Genomic DNA, 21,791 nt, shown 5'->3' on the forward strand with positions numbered 1-21,791 from the left:
AATGGTTGTGGCTGGTGAAAGTTAATTGATATATACACACGTCCAAGTAAAATCCTCGTTTCGAGCAACTGAAGTCCAGGTTTTGTCACTGGAAGACGAAATGCTTCACCGAAGGAAATAATCCGCCGTACTCTACTCCGTATAGAATGGTCGACTTCAATCCATACTCTGTAAAACATTCGAGTCTCTATTCGTATATACAAGATGCATCTCGCCCCGGGATGTTTCACAAATCTCAATGTCATATTTCATTTTCGTTGCATCTGTTCTACAGTTTCCCCACCCCATCTTAAATTAGCAACTCCTGAAAATGTCCCAGACCACCCGGCCACAACTTGCCAAAAGATTCTCAAAACTCCCCTTTACGAGCACGAGCATACAACAAAGATATCAGAGAAGCTCCGCAAGTTCAAACCATTACCCGCTAACAGACCACCATGATCATCATATCAACCAAAGACAAAACTCACGCCTTTAGTCTTCGTTCCTCACATGGGCCACAGACTGCTTTCTCCTCGACCTTTCGTGTAATACCCTTTCTTCTCTCCTTGTCCGTAGGTTCGACGTCGACATCTCGCACGAAAAAGCGACCATCTTCACCGAAACCACCTCCACATTCGAAGCACACGAAGCATTTCTCGTGGTATTTTCCACCAAGTGCTTCAACCGTCAATTCATCCAAGATTTGTTGCTTGCATCTTCTGCATCGTGCGGACGTGCGTTTGGTGTGGCAAGCCACGCAATAGGCATAATTGTCACGCTCGACAAAGGGTGTAGAGCTGTCAAATGGATCGCCACATTCGGCACAAAAGAAATGTCCGACGTGCCACTCTGCCCCAGCCGCTACGATGACTTCGCCTTCAATTGGTGTCTTACAGGATCGACAACGAGGCGAGAAGAATTCGTGGAAGTCGAGGTGGCAGTAGAAACGCAATGGGTCATTCGCGGCTTCGGGAGAGGTGGCTTCGATGCCCATACCTCCTAGCCGGTCGAGACGCTTCTGATCAGGCTCCGGGTAAAAGGAGACGCACTCCAACGGTGTAGCGCAATGATAACATGTAAAGCACTCTGGGTGGAAGCGGGCTTTGAGGTTGGTCGAGCTGGACCCTGATGCAGTCACGATACGTCCTGAAATAGGCAGAGCACAGCTCGAACAGGATACCGTAGGAACGGAGTGGCGATGAAGCCATGGAAGACGAGAGGATGGGGTCTTGTGAATGGAAGAAGCAGGTGCAGGAGTGGTGGCAGCATGTTTCGGCAGAGGGCGAGTAGGTTGCTTGACTTCGCCTGGCACGTTTATGGTTGAAATCGACGACAGATTGGTGCCTTCTTCACTGACGTTGATTGCTGGCACTTGATTGCTCTGTTCTGGAATGTTGATTGTTGGTACGGCAGGGGCACTGACATTGATCGATGGCACAGGCGGATCGTCTGGGAGGTTTATCGTAGGGACGACTGGGGCAGATACCGTGACTGCTGGCATCACCTGACCTGGTTTTGGCAATGGTCTCTCACTGGACTTTTGGGTGGCTGGGGATTCGGTGAGCTTGATGACTGGTCTGTCGACGTCTTGACTTGCTCTAGGTGAATCACTCGTAGGTTTCCACGACGGATCAAAGCTGACGATAGGACGTCCAAACTGATCACTCACAGCAACCGGAGTTGGGAGATTGGGACTTCGATCCTTTCTCTTCATGCTTGTCGCTGCTCGAATGTCTTCACCTCTAATTTCAAGAGTACTCGTGGACGACTTTGGTGTCTCGACCTCTTCAATCGTGTCAATAGTTGCAGGGCGTGGAGGTGTATTGGCTGTGTACTCTGCATCTCTCGATCGAGTTGGAGGGTTCTTGTGGATTTCGACTCGATTGATTCTGTTGTTGTCGGCCATGGGTGCAGGGTCTGGCTTGTTCATCCCTCTCTTCTTCAGCCAAGGAAGAGTATTGGTAGACTTGACTCTCAAGGGCAATCCGGCACTCGGGGTTCTGATAGGTTTCTCTGAAAGAGGCTCTTGCTGCTCGGGCTCTTCATATATTTGTGACTCTGGGTTGGGAAACGAAACTTTTCGCGTACCACTAGCCTTGCGTTGACCGCTACTTCGCCTCGTCCCATTCGCCTTCAAATCGGGATTGCGATACGCAGATGTCTTTTCCACTTCTGCAGCATGAGGATTCTGATGCTTCCACACCAGATCTGCCGCTTCATCCTGAGCTGCATGATAGATCCTGGTCTCATCGTCTTTGTGGTCAATCAATTGCAACGCCTCTCGTAGATTATGAGCCTCCTCTTTCTCCAATCTTCGACTAACCGATTCGAGGTAGACGCCATCTTCTGTGAGCTGAGGAACTTGAACTATGGCTGTTGGAGACACTTTTCTTCCTCGTAGACTTGGTCGATCATTGCCAGGTGGTTGGGCTAAAGGCCGCCCTTTGAGTGACGCAGCAGCAGAAGAGACGAAATTGGACTTGGATACTGGTGGTGATTGTACATTCGAGGCTTCGACATCTTGTGGCTGGGTTTCATGCTCCGGTGAGATGATGATGCATGCCGAGTCCGAACGCGTCAACGAAGTCTCAGAGGAGACAGTCCGAGTCCGAGGACTGAAGGGAGGAGGGCGTGAGCCGGTAGGTCTGGCGGGACGATAGCTTCGCAAGCTCTCGAGATAAGTGGCTGAAAAGGTATGTGAGTATTTCGAGGTGAAGGGGGGATCTCGAGGAGGCATTGCTGGTGGCAGAGAACGCGACTGATCAACGAATTGTGAAAGGAAAACCGAGACGTACACTTTTGTTCAGCGGTCATACATGTTGGTTGAGGTGGTGACACCTTTCTGCCACCCAAACTATTTCTCTTGTGAAACATGGTGAATATTTGACTTCCCAAATCCAGGTAGAAATCAATTACTGCATATGCAGGATGATGGTGTCGTGCATATATGACAGGTAACACGGGTTGCTCTCCAGGCTGGTTCCCAATGTAAACTTGAATTTGTCTATCAGTATACGATGAGGTTGTGGATAGGGAGGGAGACAAGATACAAAATATCAAGAAAGGCCAGTCAGCACAGCGACAAACTAGACAGCCAACAAGGCAACAAGGGCATCAGTGACAAAGCGGTGAATCACTGAGATGGTCATCGTGGTCGCAGCTCATTTGCAGCGCCTTCTGGAACTTTTTTTGTTTGGGCGGCGACGGTTGCGAGGCCAACGAGGCGCTAAGCTTAAGGTTAAAGTGGGAGCCGGAAGACTAGTGGATGAGGGTTTATTAGGCGATGACGTTAAGGACTGTTTAGGCTAGTCAAGTCCCTAGAGGGTCCAGCCGATGCCTATAACTTGCACCTAGAGGTTCAATAGTAACCCCTATAATGACCCATGGTGCACCACCCATATTTCACGCGTGTGTAACTCTGAAGGACCAGGGGACGCGTGCCTTTGTTGATGTTGTTTTCGATACATGAGGCTATGGAATATATCGACTGTACAGAATACGGATACTGATACCAACAACGGATACCTTATTTGCTACTCCGTGGTCCATGAGATACAGCAACTCTTCAGGGTGTCATATCATTGCCTTTTTGAATACTAATAATCTGATGGTTTTGTACTCTTGCCTCGGCAATTACTTAATGACTTATTCCTCTTGCTCCCCCGGACCGAAGCTCATCTTCATCCCCCGCACATTGATTCATTCTTTGATCTGACAGCCGAACGACCGCACTACTCATACTTGAAATTTTCCACCTCGTCACTGACCCATTGTGGCCCGTTTACTAGAATCGGTCTCCCACAATGCCAATCATAGTCCATAATGTGCATTCTTCTCGTGCTAAAATCCAGTCAATACGCAATGTTGCATCGCTGACTTGTCCGACTTGGCCGCCCATATCTGTTGACTCTTCCCACCTCTTCTTTTCTGTATTAGCAGTTGACGGTCAGCCTCATCTGCCATGTGTTAGCAAAGGGGATTTTGCAGGATGGCAGACCCAATCCCGATAGAGCTCGTCCATTCAAGAGAGTCCAATCGTCGTGATCCTGCGAGAGATGGCGCAGAGTCTCCAACGCCGATAGAAGTTGAAAATCCTCACCTGGCCTTTTCGAAAGTGGACGATCAGTGTCCCGACGGTGGCTATGGATGGGTCTGCGTTATCTGTAATGCGGTTATAAATGGTCTGTTTTTTGCTAGACCCTTTCCATGAAGCGAAGCGATAAGGCAGGAGAAATCCGGGGTGCATATCAAAAGATACTTCGGCTATATCTTCTTAGCATCAGCACGCAATCGCTCCCCAATATTGTATCGTTCAAGAGATGCACCAGCTAACCATCCAATAACAGGACATACCTGGGGTATCAACTCCTCCTACGGGGTTTTCCTTGCCTACTATCTCGATCACGACTACTTTCCGGATACCTCACCTCTGGCCTACTCGTTCATCGGAGGCTTATCTTTCTCCCAGGCGGTGTTGATCGCCCCTCTAGCCACTCATATCATTCACCTATATGGTACCAAGGTGTGCCTGCATCTGGGTATCTTCTTCCAGACCCTCTCTCTTATCGGCGCCAGCTTTTCCCGGCAAAAGTATCAGATCATCCTCTCACAAGGCGTGTGCTATGGCTGGGGTATGGGCTTTCTGTTCGTCGGGTCAGTGGGCATCATCGCACAGTGGTTCAACAAGAAACGGAGTCTTGCAAATTCCCTCGCCGCTGCAGGTTCTGGGGCTGGTGGGCTCATCTACAGCTTGGCCACTCAAGCACTGATTGATGATCTCGGGCTCGCCTGGACCTTTCGCATATTGGGTTTCATCACATTTGCGGTCAACCTGACCGCCGCTAACCTGCTGCGGGATCGAAATAAACAGACAGGTTCGAGGCACAAAGCTTTCGACATCGAAGTGCTTCGCCGACCAGAATTCCTTTTTGTCCAAGGTTGGTCGTGGTTCTCGATGTTGGGCTACACGATCTTGGTCTTCTCAATTCCCTCCTATGCACGTTCCATCGGTATGTCTGCCAGTCAAGGGTCAACCTTGAGTGCCGTTTTCAACGCCGGCCAAATGGTAGGTCGGCCGTTGATAGGATTGTCTTCTGATCGCTGGGGCCGCCTCAATCTTGCAACTTCACTGTCGTTTCTGGCTGGAATAGTCTGCTTCGCGCTCTGGATTCCTGCAGAAGTCGTGGCAGCACCGATGGTGTTGCTGTGTTTTTTTGCAATCATAGGCGGCGGCCTAGCTGGTGTATTCTGGGCAACCATCTCGCCCGTCGCGGCAGAGATTCTTGGACTGCAGGATCTTCCTTCAGGTCTCAGTCTGACATGGGTGTTGATGACAGCACCGACAACATGTGCTGAAGCAATAGCACTGGAGTTACGGCGTAAGAATACTGATAGCTGGATCTACCTTCCACCTCAAATCTTCACTGCCTTTATGTACATCGCTGCTGGTATGTTTATCTGGGTGGCTAGAGGATGGAAAGTAGGTGAGCTTGAGTGGCGCAATAAAATGAGGATGGAAATGGAAAGACAGTCCAGACGACAGAGAGTACTTGTACTCGCAGACAAAAAGGAGAATTCGGCTGTGGAGAATGATCGACCAGAGGAAGCAGAGGAACCCGATGTCGACGATGCCACTCGCATTGAGGTTGATTTCAACCAGCCTCCACCAAGAAGAGAGTTATGGCGTATTCGGAATATGTTGAGAAATATGGTGGCTTGGACTGTTGTATAGCCTGGATAGCGAATATCGCAAATGGCACAACAAAGAATGAAAGACTAAAACAGTCCTATTGTCATGGGAAACATTGCACACGTCGACGTTTTTGCCTTGGGATTGAAATGCGAGTGAATGGACTTCCAACTGCCTCCGACCTCTTCAGTTTATTTTCACCCAACAGACACCAATCCGTCCCTCTTTCCAACTTCTCTATCACGAATTACAACGTCAACATGTCTTTCACCGTGATACATACCCGTCCAGATGGGACTAGAAGACCAATTCGGATGTCGATTTTTGATGCGTTCAGAGGAGTACCAGATGCTCGACCCAAGAAAGCCAGAAATGGATTGGTATGTTCATTGAATTGATCATTACATTTTTCATTTTGTCATGTCATTTGTGGTGATTACGCAAAATCTGCGATCCAGCCAGAAGTTGCTAATGTGAAAATAGTGCCCATGCTGTGGGAAGGCGCACTCCTGCACCGCTGCAGCCAGTGCCGAGAAGAAAGAGAAGGCGGCAGAGAAAACGGACGGCGAGACGGACGATGAAGTCATGATACGCATGAAGGCCGAGAACAAGTCAGCCCAATGGACAGACATCGTCGAGCATCTAAAGGACATCAAGTCCGTTAGCGATGCCAAAGCCCGTTACAAGGAGATCACCAAGGACAAGAAAGACGATGAGGGTACCGCATCGGACAGTCAATCAAAGGGCAAGGGTAAAGAAAAGAATCCTGAAAAGGCCGCCCAGTGGGCAAAGAACAAGGTTGAAGGGTTGAAAAAGCAACTTGATGCACAGGAGAAGAAGGACGCAGGCGAGCCATCGGATGCTTCTGAGAAGGGCAAAAAGGTAGGCTGAACCCCAAACATACTGTGATGAGCTTGTTTGTAACTAACAGAGTGATAATGCGAAGACCAAGCCAAAAGGAAGCACCTCAACCAACGAGCCGAACCAGTACAAGCTCATGGCCGAGAAATACGATTCCAAAAAGTGGCTGACGGTCGCTTCGAGACATTATGACAAGACTGGAGAGCGAATCTCTCCAGAAATGGCACGTCAGAGAGCCGAAGCCAAGTGAATCTACAGTAATCTTCGAGTGACGAAGAGAGAAGAAGATTGGAAGAACAGGTATTCGTGGAGAATCCTGGATATTTCCATACTCGATACGGAGACTCTGTACTGCGGATGCTCTCAAAGACACCATACATAGTACAGCACAATTAGTGCCTTTGATATCTAGTTTTACCGAATTCTTCTACAACCTCTCCGGGGTAAAGGAGACATCACCAGGATCTTTCTTTATTGCAGCCAGCGGGGAAGAAGATGTCACCACTCACAGTACAGTAGCCCATGTACCTGCTCCTGGCAGTAAATAGTGGTATTCAGGCTAAATCAAAATGTTGCCTCCTCCTCTTCCTCCTCCACCTCCATCATCTCTTTTCACTTCTCACACACATACTTTGGTCCAACCATCATCCAGCTTCCTCTTTCGTCTCTCGCTTCGAAAAGTCGATGATGCATATTCTTGCCATGGACGATCGGCTCAATGTCCCATCCCCATTTGATACGGTGTCCTGGATCTTCCTCAATACTAGTCCCGAACCATCAAATTTCCTCCGCTTCAACCATGCATATCCAAGACTGACCCAATAGGCGGTTATTGTTTCTGCATAGACTACAGAACCAAGCTACTCGTACCGTCGGCAGCTAGATCTCGAAGTTACATGTAGGCTAATAAAACAGCTCCCAAGGTCGGTCAAGGAGCCTCACATCATTATACCTAGGTAGATATATATCTCTTACTCCCACCTCAACATTCTCGTGACCTGTGTTGATACTACTTACTGCTTTCCATATACCCAGCCTTGTCTCTTTGCCCGTCCAACATGATCTCTCCCTCGATTGTCCTGACACTAGGACTGGCCTTGTTCTCTGTCCCTGGTATCAGTTCTTTGCTTCCTCGACAAGCCAAAAACAAGCCGTGGTCGGTGTCGAATTTTCACTCACTCCTGACTTTTGGAGATAGCTATACGGACGAAAGTCGTCTAGGGTATTTCATCCAGAATAATGGCTCGGCACCACCAGCTGGGGTCTTATTGCCCGAAAGCAACTCCACCGCAGGAGGAGGACGCACTTGGCCTCGCTACGTCGTTCAATACACCGGCTCGACCAAGAATGGCGAATGGGACCCATCAATGACTCTGTACAACTATGCCGTCTCTGGTGCAGTATGTTCTAACAAGATCACTCCAAGGTATGTAACTTCTTCATGCCATCACCATCGATCTCGTCTCCCTAGAGGCGGCATTGACCAAAAAGAATTTACTAGATGGTTCTCTGCAATAAATGCCCCTTTCCCATCCGTCCTCGAGTACGAAATCCCAGCGTTTCAAGCCGACATGAAGGCACAGCGAGTCAACGCTACCCCAGCAGAACCATATTTCACCACGGGCCTGTCTGCCCAATCCGCCCTGTACGCGTTGTGGATCGGTACCAACGATCTGGGTGTCTGGGCTTTTGTGACAGACAGTCAGATCCGGGGGAAAGTGTTGACCGACTACACTTCTTGCGTTTACGAGGTTTTTGACAAACTCTATGCCGCCGGTGGACGTATGTTTGTCCTTATGAACACTGCCCCTCTGCACCTCGCGCCTTTGTACGCCAACAGCACCCTCCACGGAGTCGGACCGAACCAGTATTGGCCCAACAAGACATCCAACCACACTCAAATCTCGGAGACCATGCACGAGTACACCTCCACGGTCAACAACGTGTTCAAGTACCAGACGCCGTTTGAGTTGATGGTGGCAAACCGTTACCCCGACGCCCATTTCGCCGTCTTCGACATGTACAGTCTCATCTCGGACGTCTATGACAACCCAACAGCCTACCTGAACGGGACCGACGTCAAGGCCGGTACAGAAACGGTGCGGGGGTACATCAATCACTGCAACGTCAACCAGACCGTCTGTGTCAAGATGGACAATAATGGAACGAATCCTGATGGCTTCTTGTGGTACGACGAGTTACATCCTAGGTGAGTTCCGCCACACATGCTCTTTTATCGGAGCTTCACATCTTCCCTTGACCTTGTTTCGAGACAAAATGGTGCTAATTTGATTGTTCCTGTCTGGTAAAAGTGAACAAACCGACCGTGTCATTGCGAGAAACTTTGTTGAGGTTTTGAACGGGACGTCAAAGTATGCTACGTACTACTAATCCGCAAAGCGAGAGGGGTTTGGTACTTGTAGAATCATGGTGAAATGTCTGAGTACGAAGCCGTTTGATAGTGGGGAGTGATCAGTGGAGATGATTGATGCAGGTACAAGTAGTATTGTTGGTCGTGGAGCGAAGAATAGCCCAAATTATGATGATCATGATGGCAAAATGGCTTGGTACCAATCAAAACAAGAAGCATCTATCCTAATTTCAGCATTCGTTCCTCGATATACTCCATCCTAATCATACAATCATTACTCCACAGGCGTGCAGCCTAGGGCCTGCAAGACCGAAAGCGGTGGCAACGGTGATGGGCTTGCCGACATGCGAGGTTCACAGTGCGCGTTATGCCTCCCTCCCTAATGCCCTGGAAAGGTTTGAGGTCGATGCCGTTCTTGGGTGCGTTTGAGTGGCGCACACCGGCAATGGGTCATTCAAGAAGACTCATCATCGATCCTAGTATCAACACCTCCGACCCACCACACCGCAGCGTTGACGACCTGGCCAATGATGTCGAGGTCGGACTGGTCCCGCGGGGCATAGAGCACGACCTGCGAGTCGGCGGCCGGGGCGGCTCGAGTCTCACCAGTCAGTCGCATGATCCAGGACGCGAGTCGGGTCGACAGAGGGTGTCTCTGACCCCAGCCCTTTTCGATCACGGTCTTGACGTCGTGCGGGTGGAGCGTACACTGGATGGACCCGTCGAGGCCGCCGGCGCGGAGGATCTCTCCGTAGTACCTCGTCTCGTCGAAGACGCGGTGACGGGCGTACAGCGTCGTCGGGCTGGAAATGTCCGGCTCGAACGTCGACCGGCCGAGGTAGGTGGCGGAAGGGTACTGCGCCGAGATGTCCGAGATGACCTCCCGCACTCGATCAGCGACTTTCTTTTCCGTGGGAGAGAGTTGGGTGATTTGGTGAGGGTGACTGGTGCCCGTGACGAGGGGACGTGGTCCGGTCCGTCGTGGTAGAGTCTCGAGGTAGCCACGTGAGGCCGGTGCCGAAGCGCTCGCCGGGGGTGAGAGAGGATCCGAAACCGAGAGGGCCTTGAGGAAACGCTCGGATACAATGCTGGACACGGTATGGAGAGCTTTGCCTTGTTTGCTGGACACGAAAGGTTGGATGTCGAGTTTGATGAACTTGAGTAGATACGTGATGATCGCTGAGCCAACAACGATGACCCCCACGGCATATAGGCGCTCGTAGTGGTGGTGGTTAGATGCCATTGTGATTGTGTTCATTGTGAACGGAGCCCTGCCCTGCAAGTAGAATGATTCTGACGACAAGTATGGGACAGGTATGTTATGGAGGTCAAATGAAAGATGCAACAAGCAAATTGACAGTGATGGATCGTTATTGTCGTTCGTCGTACGAGAAGGCTATGGAACATGTGGCTGAGTCCTGGTAGTTATACAAGTGAAGTGATCCTGCCCCTCACCAAGTCATCGGTGCTTTTGATTTCTTCAGGCCGACAACACGAATACAATCCACACCACGCCGTCGGCAGTACGGGGGGTTGATGTTCCAAAGCAGAGTATCCGCGGCTTCTTCACGCAAATCTCGAAGACGTGTAAGAAAAGAGTACCCACCATGCGAGAATTGTTTGCGAAAGCCGAGCTGGCTGTCGGGTCGTGCTGATGGGCCATACTCGTAAAAACTGCCGCCGCGTTGTATACCCAGGTAGGCGTTCAACTACCAAAAGAGGAATGAACTGAAGGTGGAAGAAGTATCAGGACACGGGATTGGAGGGGACTCAGGTGGCATTTCGGCCAGTTTCCAGAAGACACAGACGTGGGAGCCGCGTCAACCACGATGGTATGGGCGAGGGGCGTGCGGCTCATGCATGTCGTAGTGAGATGGAAGGCAAGATCTAGGCATACTCCCTATCATACTTCGTATACGTTGGTCCGGATGTGATAGGACGAAATTTCGAAACGTAGCGCGATAAGCAGGTGGCGTCGGGTGGTATGAGGCTGCACGTTTCGTCGACGACGGTTCCATGGGTCGATGAAGAAGTTGATGCAGTTCATTGGGTCATTGTCGATGGTGAAGTTGAAAATGCGCTGTGACATTCCCTGGCAGGCGGAACATCGGTGCTTATAAACGCCGATTCTTGGCATCAAACGGGCAAATGGTTTTCCGAGCCTCTCGACCTCCCACCGCCCATCACGCAGCCCGGACATGTGCTTTTCGCCTACGCTGGCATCCGACAGCACTTCTTCGATGGTGCATTGACTGATCATGATGTACGCATGCCCTCTTTATTGAACACTTCTCAGAGCAGATATCAGTGTCGATGAACCACCCGAGCTCTCAGTTGACGATGCTCTTCTTGTCCCGGCTAATCTATCAGTAACAACAACTGACCGCAAACAATCCACGAATTGACCATGATTATCAGCTCTCCAACCCCTGTCGAACACTGCAGCCACCATGTGCTCTTCCTTGATGCAGTTTGATATTACTTTGCAGGTCGCAGCCTTGCGAGCTCGGCAAGAGTCCGGAGGATCTGCAGGTGGCCTCCAGGCGACACCTGCGGATGTGGTTGTCAACTTCCGGGGTTCGCTAATCGAGCAGGCTATCTTTGGACCTTTCTCCGTTGTCATTTTGTGATTGTGGAACCAGACACTGTTCAAGCTGCAGATAAGATTCATACCCCGGTTCGACATCGATCCTCGCTTTGCAATCCTGGCAGTCAAGACGTTCAAGCTTGATTATCAAGCTGTTGCGTCAACACTGAGTTTCGATTCGGCGCAATGAGCCCGCTTCGACTGTCAAAAATAACCATGGACGAGATGCATTGAAATGTACGAGCCTTTCCAGGAGTGGCCGCACATATGCCGAGGACACTCATGATGAAGAATTGCCTACAATGGCGAAAAACCACTACATGTGGCAATCTTTTGGCCATCCCTACCCAGTGTTGACAGGAGACACGTCGCAGCTTACACTGAAGGACAGGTGGTAATTGTGAATCTCAACCTACGTGCTAATGCAAAGTCCAGAATGTCCGTTATAATGACAGGGGATAACGGCCAGAGTCCGAAAGACGCTGTTTAGGTGGTTGGCAACATCATGATCATTGCACAGAAACCCGAATACGAGATTCAACACTGACCTGTCCATGGGCTATGACCGACTTGCGAGTAGTCGATGGCAACGGCTAGCTGGCTTGATGACATGTTGGCTGACACGCCATTATGAAAAGCACATGCCAAGGCGAAAAAATGTTCTAAATTTATCAGGTTTGTTTATCTGATGGAGGACACATTCAGGGAGAGACTTTGTTCTCGTCCTGTCGAAGTCCTACACCACGATGGGCCGAAAGACATGTTGGGCATCGAACGCTACAAGCATCTTTTGTCTACATCGGGCACAAATCAACGATCATTCACACAACATCTGCGTCATAGGGGTAGATTTGCATTATTTTATAGCCATTTCATAAACCATTCGCCTATCAAACACCCTCATGACCGTCACGGTTCTGCATCATCGGTCTCGTATTGCTTCAAAGAGGGGGAGGATCTTCACCCGGCCCACCGACCAACTTCCCCTTTCAATGAACAAGGCCTGCGTTCAAGGCCTTGCCACTCTGCCACAGCAAGTAGATACATGCGAAATTGCTCGTCCACCAGGTCAAACTCCTGACGTAGGAAAGTTTGACATTGTCCACGGTCAAGTAGAGGACGGCGTACAGGACCCTCGCGACCGAGTATACCAAGCACGCCTTGTTGATCGAATCATTGGGGACCTTGGCCACGGTCGCGAACAAGGCGCTGCCGACGAACATGGGGAAATGCTCCATCGCGTTGGCGTGGGCGGCCTCGTTGCGTTTCAGCATGTTGAGTTGTTTGCGGGTGATTTTGCCGTCCTGCACGGCCCTCTCGCCGAATCGGGACACGTCCTCGCGAGGGTTGACGTTGTGGTCGAAGCCGTAGATGTTTTTGAGGAGGCGCGACGAGAGAAAGACATGGGCAAACAAAAAGTTGAAGATGGCGTGGTACGGGGCATTGTTTGGAGGCGGGGCGAGGCCGTCTGAGCCCCGGCCGAGCATGGTGGCCAGAGTCGATGATGGCATCGTTTGGTCTTCACAGTCGGGGAGTCGCTGCGCTGGGGTGGTCAGTAGTTTTATGATGCGGTGTCTGTACTCGTACCAAATAAGTGAAACGAAGCCAGGACTCTCTAAAGCAGAAATATCAGGTTGGAAGATTGTTTAAGCTGGCGCCCATGGCATCTACTGTAAATTGTGAGCCGAGGCTGAAAATGGAGGAGCATGGCATGCTCTCCGTATCCGAGCCAAGACCAAGCAAGGGGAAATCAGCCTTGTATACACCACACATATTGTCCGCTTTTGCAACTTCGCTTTCGACGCGAGAGTCTTTTTGAACTCAAGAATAAGTGGCAAAGGACATGTCTGGCTTTTTGAGTCTGATAACTCGGAAACCCTCATCCATCTCATACAAGGATCGACCTCGATCCGTCTCAGGTTAGCAGCATCATCCACGAAGCACACCTCCAATCACGAACATTTACGCACAATGCCAGATGAACCCATCCATAGATCGATTCGATACCACGATATAAGGCCCCCATTCTTCACGAGTGCATGCCTCTGTTGTATCTCGCACATCCCCTTGTACCTGAAGGCACTGGTGATAGCATTTTAGGAGAAAGCCGCAGGTTTCCTGAAAGATAGGCTCGAGCTTTGCTGTCACTTGTACCTAGGTAAGTATCAGGCATGTTTTAGCCAGTGTGACTTGCGCCAAATTTCGAGTCTTGGAGGGATGAGAAGCCGGTCTTTTCAAGGGGTTTTTGTTTTATCCAAAAACACCGACCACCATACTCGGAATGAGTTTAGGATTACACCGCACCCGCCCGCATTTGAGCGGTTCAAGATAAGATCATACAAGGATGCTAAGCAGACCGTCGCGTCCGAACGGTGGTTCGGTGGAGTTCTTGGTATCATATGTATAGGTGTGTTTAATGGTGAGTCGTCCCGTCTATCACATACTTTTCCTGCAGATCATCACCAAGATGAGTTCAGAGATAAGGGATATGTTGCGGCGTTGCCCGACCTGATACATGGACATGAGCTATCATTTCCCAATCTCTGTTCGGGGATCTTGTACCCCGAACGTAGAGGGAAAGGTGCTAACGATATAAATGAACCGAATGTAAGTTGCAATCACCTCTTTGAGACCGAAAAAGCTTTCCAGCGTTCAAAATCGACATGGATGTTGCCAATATGTCAGAGAAGCCAAAGATGCCGGCTTCCGAAGAGTTCAAGGGCGTCGTCGATGTCGGAATCGGCGAGGCTGAACTGAAATCGTCTCCTGATGCCCATCTCCAGCGGAAACTGGGTGGTAAAGAAGTTCAACTCTTTGCGATTGGAGGGGCCATAGGAACAAGTAGGTTGGGGGCGCGGTCCGATGAAGAACCCTCAATCGATGTACCAGCGGTACTGACTTGAACGTCACACAGGTGTCTTTGTGACGATGGGATCTTATCTCCCCCACGGTGGTCCCGCAGGCCTCTTCCTGGGTTACACTCTCTGGTGTATGAATGTGTGGTGCGTGAATGAGTGTTTTGCCGAGATGGTCGTGTACGCACCGGTCCCGAGTGGCTTCATCCGTTTCACCTCCGTCTGGGTCGACGAGGCACTGGCTTTCTCACAGTCGTGGGCTTTCTTCCTGTGTCAGGCTCTCCTCATCCCTGCAGAGATCACGGCCCTACACGTCGTCATCACATTCTGGACGGATGAACTGCCCGTCGAGGCCACGGTGGTCATTGTGATTGCCATCTACGGGGCTCTCAATCTTTTCAGTACCGAACTGTTTGGCAAAGCTGAATTCTACATGAGCATTGGCAAGATTTTTTTGATTTTCTTGTGCTTCGGCTTCACCTTTTTCACAATGGTCGGTTGTAATCCTTTAAGAGATGCGTACGGGTTTAGATACTGGAACAACCGTGAGTCACCAGATCCCATCCGTGACTCTCTCTGACTCCTCCATAGCTGGTGCTTTTGCGGAGTACCTCACGACCGGATCTCTCGGCCACTTCTGGGGCCTGCTGAGCTGCATGACCTTTGCCAGCTTCGCCGTCTGCGGACCAGAGTACATCAGTAGCGTGGCGGGAGAGACGAAATCGCCACGTCGCGTTCTACCAAGCTGCTTCACCAGTTTCAAGTGGCGCCTCCTCTTCTTCTTCGTCGGCTCAGCCCTTTGCATCGGTATCGTCATCCCCTACGACGACCCGACCCTCGCGGCGTACCTCAGTGGCGAAGTGGCTGGCGGTGGCACGAGTGCCGCCGTGCCTTACACCATCGCGATGCGCCGGATGGGCATCAAGGGTCTTCCTCATCTGATCAACGCCATCCTCCTGACTTCCATATTGAGTTGCGGCAACGGAGTCTTCTTCGCTGCTTCGCGAGCACTTTTCGTCATGGGAGAGACTGGCCGGGCACCCAAACTCTTCACGAAGACGACGAAAAGAGGCGTGCCAATCTACGCGGTGATTGCGTGTCTCCTCATCGCCTTCTTGGCCATGATGGGTGCGGACAGCGGAGCGAATGAAGTCCTCCACTACTTCATCGACCTCTGCACCATTTGTGGTCAGTTCAACTACATGTGCGTCTGTGTGACATATGTCCACTTCTACTACGGTATGAAGCGGCAAGGGGTCTCTCGCGACACGCTCCCGTACAAGGCACGATTCCAGCCGTACGGCGCGTGCATCGGCGCCACGGCGGCCGTGGTGATGATGTTCCTGCTCGGGTTCGACATCATCAGCCCCTTCTCCATCAAGTGGTTCTTCTTGGACTACACGCTGCTGGCGGTCTTTCCCATTGCGGCCGTGGTATGGAAACTCGTCAAAAAGACAAAATACGCAGGTTTTGGCAAGGCAGACTTGGGATTGAACGGTTTGGTCAAGGAAGTGGATGATTATGAAGACATGGTCCAGCCGGAGCCAGAAGGCTGGTTCGAGAAATTCTTCAGTGGCGTCTGGACATGGCAGGAAGTGGGAGACGCCGTGCGGCGTAAGAAGACACATACTTGAAACAGCACTCAGAACAAAAATTGGTAGGTTAGAATGACGAACCACTTCTTTATTTTCGTATTCAAGGGCAACCTGAGAGAAACGCCGGGTATCGTAGACACGTAATACTTGTGGAAATGAACTTTTGACCACAATCGAGCCACATCTTAATCGAGATCCATCTCCTCTTCCGTCCCGCCACCGACGAGCATCTTCCTCTTCCGTTTCTGTCTGAGTCTCTCCTCTCCGACCAGTCTTGAAGTCTCCATCTGGGCCTTGACCTCCTCGACCATGGGATCCGTCTCCGCCCTCGCGGCCTCGAGATCTGCCAATTCCTTCCGGATGAGGTGCTCCCCTTCGGCGACGACTTTGAGATCCTGCCGTCTTCTCGCCTCGCGTTGTGCCTTTCCGCTGAGTCTCCGTCTGGTGTACACACGCTCTCTTCGGGCTCTGATCGCTTCGATGCGTTCCATGGCCTTCATGGTCGCTGCCACCAGGTTGCGGTCGTACTTGACGGGGGCGTTTCGTCGCTTGGCGAATTGCGAAAGCAGCAAGTTTTGGTCGACGATCATCTCCTTGCCTCGGAGGGCGCGAGAGGTCTTTGTCCACTTGAGTTTACGAGGTTGTCGCTTCATCTTGAAGTTCTTGTGACACTTGGAGCGGCAAAACCGAAAGACTTTTGCATCGTTGCGGACGAAAGTGATACCCTTGGAGGGGTACACTGGGCGAGAACACAGATGGCATGTTTCGATCCTGTATCTGTCAGTTACCAGTGCCAGAGAAATGGTCAATGAAATTCAAACGTACCTCATGGTGGATGACTACAACTGCGCGGGCAGCCGGTGACGGGGAGTGTGATTAACAAGGGAAAATAGACGCAACACCACTCAGGGCTGCTGCTGAATGTCGAATCTTGTCGCACAATTTGCAACACCGACAAATTGTTGTTGTTTCTCGTCGTGAAGTCTTGTACATCTATCGATTGTCGCCGAAAAGCCCGCAGGCAAGGAAAATTTATGCCAAGGTATCATCATCCGACGATTAGCCGAGGACCCATTAAGGAAGCCTTGCCGATCAAGATCATCCGGTGCTCGAAAGTTCCTTCACCATTTCTCAAAGACAAGAACATCAATTTCACAAATCAACATATATACCCACCACAAGGAGATCATTGTTCGTGCGCTTTTCATTCTTAGCGCACTGCTAGCTTTGCGAACGTAACAAGTCTCTCACCGGGAGGACAGAACCCAGAGCAATGGCGTCAACTGTAGCGGTTGGCGTAGGCATCGCCGCCGCAGCTTTCTTCGTACGTTTTATGACACCATTTTTTTGTCCAGTGACTTGTTAGGTCTAACACATATTCTCAGGGCCGCGCTGGACTTGTGGCTTTCCGCCGCTGGCGCAATCCGAGCGCCGTAAACGCCCTCGGCCGTGCATTTTACAAAGGCGGCTTCGAATCGAAAATGACGAAGAAAGAAGCATCATTAATACTGGATCTGAGCGAAAGAACCTTGACGAAAGATAAAATCCGGAAGAATCACAGAGCCTTGATGCTGGCGAACCATCCCGACAGAGGAGGGAGTCCATATTTGGCCAGTAAAGTCAACGAAGCAAAAGAATTCCTAGAACGGAATGGGTGAAGATGTTACGGAGATAATATTGATTCTGGGGCAATGTCATAATCATAGCATATGGTTTGGCAGAAAGATTGACCACCTTGTCTAGAAGACGAGGATTGACCTGCGAACGGAAAAGACTTCGAATGGGGCAAGTCAAGCAGTTGCTCTACTGCTTTTCAGCGTTTGGCATAGCGATGGCGTTCAATGGGTGGCTTTCAATGATGCGCCGGGATTGTTTCCCACCAGTCCTGAAGGTTGATGTTGACATTTCAGGGACCGAAGTGCTTCAAGATGCCTTTTTTTCAGATCTCCTCTCGAATTCGGCGATTCTACGGAGCGTTTCTTAGGAAGGACGACTGGGCTGCGCAAATCTCAAAAGATCTAGCACGCTCCAAAAGGATTGTTGTGTTATTTCTCACAAAGTCTCGCACAGAGCCTGGCCCTCGAGACTGAAATCTTGAGCGAGAACCATCCGTGTATATAATGTACAATATGAAACAAAAATGCACAATCGATGCTTTGTTGTTCTTGATAGGGCAAAAAAAATGGTGAACGCTCCGCAATGTTTTACCGTCCCAACCCATCACATCTTGCAAAGAAGTCGTCGAAGTAGGCGTTGAATTCATCTTCTTCCTCCCACATCAGCACATGGCCCTTTCCCTTCCAGACTTTGTACTCGATTCCCTGACCGAGCTGATCCTTCAACATCTCGGCGTGGTGGAAGGTGATCATCCGATCCCCGGTGCCGTGGAGCACGGCGATGCGATCCCGGCCGACTTGGTCTGCCAACTGTGCGATCTGAGCCGCACTCTTGTGGTGCCACCCGGCCGCAATGGCCTGCAGCATGAACCCCTTTCTGGTGAAGCCTTCCTTGTCGGACCGCTTGTCCAGCTCCCCGGCGGCGAACCGGTCGCGATTCGTGGGGTAATTCAAGCCCGAGTTTTCCGGTTGCTCGGTGTCCGGCAGCGCGAGGAACTCGTCCGAGAACAGACGGTGGGCGATCTCGTCGAGTTGAACGTCAATGTCGCGCGGAATGAACATGTTGATGCGCTGTCTGAGGTTCTCGATAAAAGGGATCGTGCGTACCAGACGGGGCGCCGTGGATACCAAGCCGAGCGACGCGACGTGCGAGGGGATGAGGAGGCCGAGTTCCTGTGCGATCATGCCGCCCATGCTGACGCCTATTACGTGTAGATTCCTCTCGCGTCCAGGTCCACCAGCTCCGGGCGAGGCAGTTGATGTCGAGGTCGAGGTTGTGGTCGGTGAAGAATCGGACGGGATCCATCCTAAATGACTCAACAGGTCGAGTATGTCCTTGGCCATCTCGGACGTGGAATATCGACAGCTCGGTTTGTCCGAAAGACCCATTCCTCTGTTGTCAAAGACGAGAGAAGAGTATCGAGATGATCGGCCGTGACCAAAGTATTTGGTTTGACGTTTCCATGCTGTCCGGAACGCTCCAAGGCCCATTATCCACTGCAATTTTTTTTGGAGATATGGTTAGTATATACGAATAGAAATCAAGGGGGTCTGGCCTGGGGATTGGATGATACTGTCTGGGGGAGACGGTACGGGCTCGAAGATATCATCTATCGCCTTGTCGATCGCTGACCACATTCTCTTGTTGATACACAGCAGGACCATAGGTTTAGGTCATATTCCCGACAACTCGAATGAATAAGAGAAACAAAAACTCACCACAAGCTTGACATTTCCCGTACCGTGAACTTCGTAATGAATGTTGAAAGGTCCCCCAGCCCGGCCTTTGGCGACCTCACATTTGCCTTGTTTTGTAGGCGGCAGATCCCAATGTACAGTCTTGTAGGCAGGATGCGCAAGAACTTCGGCCGCGGTGAGTGGCATGTTGAATGATTGTTCGTTGACCTGCCACGGTTCCTGGCGGGCGCGAAGAGAAGTCGAGAAGCCACTGTGCGGTAGGGTGGCAATATAAAATGCTGTGAAGGGTTGAGCAAGAGGGGAGAACCTAGAACCAGCACCACAAGTGCCTCAGATCTTAGGACCAGGTTTGTCGACAATATCAAAACCCTGCCGATGACAGATTTCTGGTCGTGTGCCAGGGTAGCGAGATACGCTGGGGGCTAGTATTCGTACTTCCTACTCGTCAGTAAGTACCTCCCTTTACCCAGGTAGGCAGCTATCACGAGCAGAGAACAAAAAGGTTATTCACGGAGCGCATACGCACGTACGTACGGAGTATTCAGAGTGGACGACTGAGAGATAGAAGCATATTTCGGGCGGATGATTGCTGGGGAGGCTGGATTAGAGCATTTTTGCTGTTCACCTACCAAAGTAGGTAAGCAACATACCTCGGCACCTACAGTTGTATTCAGAACAAAAGTCAGAGATATCTCCCACATCCTCACATGCTAGCCAGAACCTACTACGAGTAGTTGTATATGGCAATTCAACCGTTAAGCTCTGCCAAGTACAAGTATAGTAATTGATGGACAGACTACTTACACCACTGATCAGATTAAGATCCCCAGATTCAAGTTCCCTTTCGTCACGTATGGACCGAGGATATGCAAACCATGCGGAGAACGGCTGACCCTCTTTCTTTGTCTAGTTCTCGTCGACGACTCAAAAAAGTACCTTATTGTACGAGAAGTAGTGAGGGCCTTCTCCTCATCGTGTGGGACGATCTTGACAGCAGTATCGAGCCTTTTGCCTCCAATATGTATCCCGTCATCATCGGAGAAAGGTCGACTTTGGTCTCCGATTCTCTAAAAGTCGCATAGCATTTCCCTGGTTTGTAAACGCATTCTAGACGAATCCACCTGATGGGCCATTCATCAAAACAAATATATACACGTTGAAGGAACAGATCAAGAAATAAACATGGCAACAGCAGCAGCAACATCACAAGAAGCCGTGGCCTTTATAGGTACGTCTACTGAGAACGAGCATGACAGGGAAGAAACAAATGGAAAACTGAGAAACTGAAGCAAACCAACAGGCCTCGGCGTCATGGGTTACAACATGGCAGTCAACCTACGTACGAAAATGCCCAAGGAAAAGACTCTCGTTATTTGTGACGTGTCTGAAGAAGCCCTTTCGAAATTCCAAGAACAAACCGGCAAATTTGGACCTGTGGTAGTAGCCAAGAATGGAGCAGAGGCCATTCAGAAAGCCGTGAGTGACACCATTTGAGTCCAGAATAGATGCTTTCAAAAAGCTACAACCGAAATACTGAAGTTTCAGCCCACAGGACACAATACTCACAGTCTTACCCAATGATGCAGCTTGCGAGAGTGTATGGCTCGACCCGGCAAATGGCATTCTCGCGGGTGTCAAGCAGTCGAACTCCAAAAACCCCAAAATCGCCATGGAATGTGGTACGATGAGTCTCGAAATCATCAACAAGATCCGCGATGCGTCCTCTTCTTCTTCTTCAAGAAGCGGCCTGACCTTCATCGACGCACCGATCTCGGGAGGTCCGTTGGGTGCCAAAGCGGGTACTCTCACCGTCATGGTCGGTTGTGAAGAGTCCATTTTCCCCGTCGTCAAACCGTTGCTCGAGTACATGGGGACGAGTATCCGGAGGTGCGGCGAGGTCGGGTCCGGGACCGCCTTCAAGACCATCAACAATTACATGTCCATCACGCAGGTTTTGGTCGCCAGTGAAGCTCTCAACATCGGTGCGAAGTTGAACCTCGACATGAAGGATCTGATCGACACGATCAATTCCAGCAGCGGTCAGAGCTGGATCACGTCCAAGAACAACCCCGTGCCTGGGATCACCCCCGGGGGCGCCGCCAGCAACGGGTACAACGGTGGGTTCCGGTTGGAGCTCGGCCAGAAGGACCTCAAGTTGGGCGTGAGGTTGGCGGAGATGGCTGGGGCGAAACCTCTACTCTCTTTAGAAACCCTAAAGGTCCTCGATCAAGTCTCGAGTGATCCCAGGTACGCAGGCAAGGATTTGAGGGTCGTGTACAAGTGGTTGAACGAGCAATAGTTGGGATTGCCACGGTAGGTAACACATGCAAAAGGATACTTGGTTGTGACGAGGAAAATAATCGACATCATTGCAGTAGGAACCCAAAAATGATTAGAAGACTTTTTGAAATGCACTTTTGATCTGAAAATAGATGAACCTTGTAGGAATACACCTAGGTATCGGTTGGCCATTTGAAAACGCAAAGGGTGGTTTCAAAACAGAGTAAAAGGAGGCTGCCTAAAAAGCAAAATACCTC

General features: G+C 50.6%; 9 protein-coding genes across 9 annotated transcripts; 4 read left to right on the top strand and 5 right to left on the bottom strand.

Moving 5' to 3' along the window:
• Positions 1-230: 230 nt before the first annotated feature.
• PV06_09801 (uncharacterized protein) lies at positions 231-2,854 on the bottom strand. The gene is made up of 2 exons (XM_016411278.1): positions 2,778-2,854; positions 231-2,667 (listed from the first exon to the last, which is right to left on the bottom strand). Exons 1-2 carry the CDS (start codon positions 2,794-2,796, stop codon positions 467-469), a joined length of 2,220 nt encoding a protein of 739 aa, XP_016258032.1. The 5' UTR covers positions 2,797-2,854; the 3' UTR covers positions 231-466.
• Positions 2,855-7,590: 4,736 nt separating this feature from the next.
• Positions 7,591-8,923, top strand: PV06_09802 (uncharacterized protein; the record flags this gene model as incomplete). Its single annotated transcript, XM_016411279.1, has 3 exons — positions 7,591-7,958; positions 8,034-8,741; positions 8,845-8,923. The coding sequence occupies 3 exons, from the start codon at positions 7,591-7,593 to the stop codon at positions 8,921-8,923; spliced, it is 1,155 nt and encodes a 384-aa protein (XP_016258033.1).
• A 99-nt stretch (positions 8,924-9,022) lies between these two features.
• On the bottom strand, positions 9,023-10,347 carry PV06_09803 (uncharacterized protein). Its single transcript, XM_016411280.1, has one exon. It carries the CDS (start codon positions 10,159-10,161, stop codon positions 9,358-9,360), a length of 804 nt encoding a protein of 267 aa, XP_016258034.1. The 5' UTR covers positions 10,162-10,347; the 3' UTR covers positions 9,023-9,357.
• A 2,132-nt stretch (positions 10,348-12,479) lies between these two features.
• Positions 12,480-13,001, bottom strand: PV06_09804 (uncharacterized protein; the record flags this gene model as incomplete). Its single annotated transcript, XM_016411281.1, has 1 exon — positions 12,480-13,001. One exon carries the CDS (start codon positions 12,999-13,001, stop codon positions 12,480-12,482), a length of 522 nt encoding a protein of 173 aa, XP_016258035.1.
• A 1,167-nt stretch (positions 13,002-14,168) lies between these two features.
• Positions 14,169-15,986, top strand: PV06_09805 (uncharacterized protein; the record flags this gene model as incomplete). Its single annotated transcript, XM_016411282.1, has 3 exons — positions 14,169-14,331; positions 14,405-14,890; positions 14,937-15,986. 3 exons carry the CDS (start codon positions 14,169-14,171, stop codon positions 15,977-15,979), a joined length of 1,692 nt encoding a protein of 563 aa, XP_016258036.1. The 3' UTR covers positions 15,980-15,986.
• A 21-nt stretch (positions 15,987-16,007) lies between these two features.
• Positions 16,008-16,928, bottom strand: PV06_09806 (uncharacterized protein). Its single transcript, XM_016411283.1, has 2 exons — positions 16,766-16,928; positions 16,008-16,711 (listed from the first exon to the last, which is right to left on the bottom strand). The coding sequence occupies exons 1-2, from the start codon at positions 16,768-16,770 to the stop codon at positions 16,126-16,128; spliced, it is 591 nt and encodes a 196-aa protein (XP_016258037.1). The 5' UTR covers positions 16,771-16,928; the 3' UTR covers positions 16,008-16,125.
• A 134-nt stretch (positions 16,929-17,062) lies between these two features.
• On the top strand, positions 17,063-18,158 carry PV06_09807 (mitochondrial import inner membrane translocase subunit tim14). The gene is made up of 2 exons (XM_016411284.1): positions 17,063-17,264; positions 17,326-18,158. The coding sequence occupies exons 1-2, from the start codon at positions 17,214-17,216 to the stop codon at positions 17,596-17,598; spliced, it is 324 nt and encodes a 107-aa protein (XP_016258038.1). The 5' UTR covers positions 17,063-17,213; the 3' UTR covers positions 17,599-18,158.
• Positions 17,963-19,801, bottom strand: PV06_09808 (uncharacterized protein). The gene is made up of 2 exons (XM_016411285.1): positions 19,276-19,801; positions 17,963-19,053 (listed from the first exon to the last, which is right to left on the bottom strand). Exons 1-2 carry the CDS (start codon positions 19,438-19,440, stop codon positions 18,145-18,147), a joined length of 1,074 nt encoding a protein of 357 aa, XP_016258039.1. The 5' UTR covers positions 19,441-19,801; the 3' UTR covers positions 17,963-18,144.
• A 169-nt stretch (positions 19,802-19,970) lies between these two features.
• PV06_09809 (uncharacterized protein) lies at positions 19,971-21,637 on the top strand. Its single transcript, XM_016411286.1, has 3 exons — positions 19,971-20,482; positions 20,555-20,730; positions 20,807-21,637. The coding sequence occupies exons 1-3, from the start codon at positions 20,437-20,439 to the stop codon at positions 21,551-21,553; spliced, it is 969 nt and encodes a 322-aa protein (XP_016258040.1). The 5' UTR covers positions 19,971-20,436; the 3' UTR covers positions 21,554-21,637.
• Positions 21,638-21,791: the final 154 nt, after the last annotated feature.

This window comes from Exophiala oligosperma (assembly GCF_000835515.1).
Source record: "Exophiala oligosperma strain CBS 72588 unplaced genomic scaffold supercont1.11, whole genome shotgun sequence".
Classification (NCBI taxonomy): domain Eukaryota; kingdom Fungi; phylum Ascomycota; class Eurotiomycetes; order Chaetothyriales; family Herpotrichiellaceae; genus Exophiala; species Exophiala oligosperma.